Source organism: Nerophis lumbriciformis, linkage group LG10 (genome assembly GCF_033978685.3).
Source record: "Nerophis lumbriciformis linkage group LG10, RoL_Nlum_v2.1, whole genome shotgun sequence".
NCBI lineage: Eukaryota > Metazoa > Chordata > Actinopteri > Syngnathiformes > Syngnathidae > Nerophis > Nerophis lumbriciformis.
The window spans coordinates 45,213,192-45,215,691 of record NC_084557.2 but is presented as its reverse complement, the minus strand read 5'-3'; the positions used below and the strand labels follow the sequence as shown (position 1 = coordinate 45,215,691).

The following is a 2,500-nucleotide window of genomic DNA, read 5'->3' as shown; positions in this document are numbered from 1 at the left end:
AAACTTATATAGAACACCACACACAATGCTCAAAAATCTGTCAAAATGTCTTTAGTACGACTTTGGTAAGCTATGAAGCCACACCGCTTAATGGATTGTCGGCGCATTAAACATAGGAGTATTATTATGGTGTGTGTATAAGTACCTACTAGCAGACATATTACCTGCCGTTTTGTTTCACAATATTATACAACACCAATGTTCTTACAAACCCAGTTTCCATATAAGTTGGGAAATTGTGTTAGATGTAAATATAAACGGAATACAATGATTTGCAAATCATTTTCAACCCATATTCAGTTGAATATGCTACAAAGACAACATATTTGATGTTCAAACTGATAAACATTTTTTTTTATTTTGCAAATAATCATTAACTTTAGAATTTGATGCCAGCAACACGTGACAAAGAAGTTGGGAAAGGTGGCAATAAATACTGATAAAGTTGAGGAATGCTCATCAAACACTTATTTGGAACATCCCACAGGTGTGCAGGCTAATTGGGAACAGGTGGGTGCCATGATTGGGTATAAAAACAGCTTCCCAAAAAATGCTCAGTCTTTCACAAGAAAGGATGGGGCAAGGTACACACCTTTGTCCACAACTGCGTGAGCAAATTGTTGAACAGTTTAAGAAAAACCTTTCTCAACCAGCTATTGCAAGGAATTTAGGGATTTCACCATCTACTATCATCAAAAGGTTCAGAGAATCTGGAGAAATCACTGCACGTAAGCAGCTAAGCCCGTGACCTTCGATCCCTCAGGCTTTACTGCATCAACAAGCGACATCAGTGTGTAAAGGATATCACCACGCGGGCTCAGGAACACTTCAGTAACTACAGTTGGTCGCTACATCTGTAAGTGCAAGTTAACTCTCCTATGCAAGGTGAAAACCGTTTATCAACAACACCCAGAAACGCCGTCGGCTTCGCTGGGCCTGAGCTCATCTAAGATGGACTGATAGAAAGTGGTCTGACGAGTCCACATTTCAAATTGTTTTTGGAAACTGTGGACGTCGTGTCCTCCGGACCAAAGAGGAAAAGAACCATCCGGATTGTTATAGGCGTAAAGTTGAAAAGCCAGCATGTGTGATGGTATGGGGGTGTATTAGTGCCCAAGACATGGGTAACTTACACATCTGTGAAGGCACCATTAATGTTGAAAGGTACATACAGGTTTTGGAGCAACATATGTTGCCATCCAAGCAACGTTACCATGGACGCCCCTGCTTATTTCAGCAAGACAATGACAAGCCACGTGTTACATCAATGTGGCTTCATAGTAAAAGAGTGCGGGTACTAGACTGGCCTGCCTGAAGTCCAGACCTGTCTCCCATTGAAAATATGTGGCGCATTATGAAGCTTAAAATACCACAACGGAGACTCCCGGACTGTTGAACAACTTAAGCTGTACATCAAGCAAGAATGGGAAAGAATTCCACCTGAGAAGCTTAAAAAATGTGTCTCCTCAGTTCCCAAACGTTTACTGAGTGTTGTTAAAAGGAAAGGCCATGTAACACAGTGGTGAACATGCCCTTTCCCAACTTCTTTGGCACGTGTTGCAGCCATGAAATTTTAAGTTAATTATTATTTGCAAAAAAAAAATAAAGTTAATGAGTTTAAACATCAAATATCTTGTCTTTGTAGTGCATTCAATTGAATATGGGTTGAAAATGATTTGCAAATCATTGTATTCCGTTTATATTTACATCTAACACAATTTCCCAACTCATATGGAAACGGGGTTTGTATAAGGCGCGCTGTCAGCTTTTGAGGAAATTGGAGGTTTTTAGGTGCACCTTATAGTGCGGAAAATACGGTACATGATTATTCTAACAGAAAGAGAGAGCGAGAGAGCGACAGAGAGAGAGAGAGAGAGAGAGAGAGAGAGAGGAGAGAGAGAGAGAGAGAGAGAGAGAGAGAGAGAGAGAGAGAGAGAGAGAGAGAGAGAGAGAGAGAGAGAGAGAGAGAGAGAGAGCGAGCGAGAGAGCGAGCGACAGAGAGAGAGCGAGAGAGAGAGTGTGAGAGAGAGAGAGAGCATCAGTACCTGTAGAGGCTGCTGCTGATCACTGATCAGATTAGAGGAGTCGGTGCTAGTCAGGTTAGGTTAGGTGCTAGTCAGGTTAGGGAGGACAAGTCAGTCTAGTCAGGTTAGGGAGAACGAGGGAGCGTCACTCATTCTCATCTATTGGTGGTGGGAATCACCACATCCTCCTCATCATCATCATCACCACCACCACACATTGTTGTGAGATGGATCCCTGCAGGGTGCACGCCTGGGTGTTCCTGGTCCTGTTCTACCAGGACATCTCTCGGGCTTCCCAGTTCCCTTCACAGCTCTTGTAAGTCTTTAATCCTATTTGCAGTCCTGCATCTTTGTCTGCCTTCTCTTCTTCACCAGGCTCCCGCGACCGAGGCGCAGCGTGGGTTGTCCTGCCTGCGTGTCCGTGCATGCATGTCACCATGTTGTCACCACGTCTGTCATCAACTTGTGCAACTTGG

At 43.4% G+C, this 2,500-nt stretch overlaps 1 protein-coding gene across 2 annotated transcripts in view; it reads left to right on the top strand.

Annotated features, from left to right (window-relative positions):
- Window positions 1–2,100: 2,100 nt before the first annotated feature.
- The window catches only part of LOC133612285 (voltage-dependent calcium channel subunit alpha-2/delta-1), a 412,014-nt gene continuing 411,614 nt past the window's right edge, over window positions 2,101–2,500 (top strand). For both annotated transcript variants that reach the window (XM_061969551.2, XM_061969550.1), the window contains exon 1: window positions 2,101–2,340. In XM_061969551.2, coding sequence (XP_061825535.2) covers window positions 2,252–2,340 — 89 coding nt within the window. In that variant the 5' untranslated portion in view covers window positions 2,101–2,251. The remainder of the gene's footprint in view (window positions 2,341–2,500) is intronic.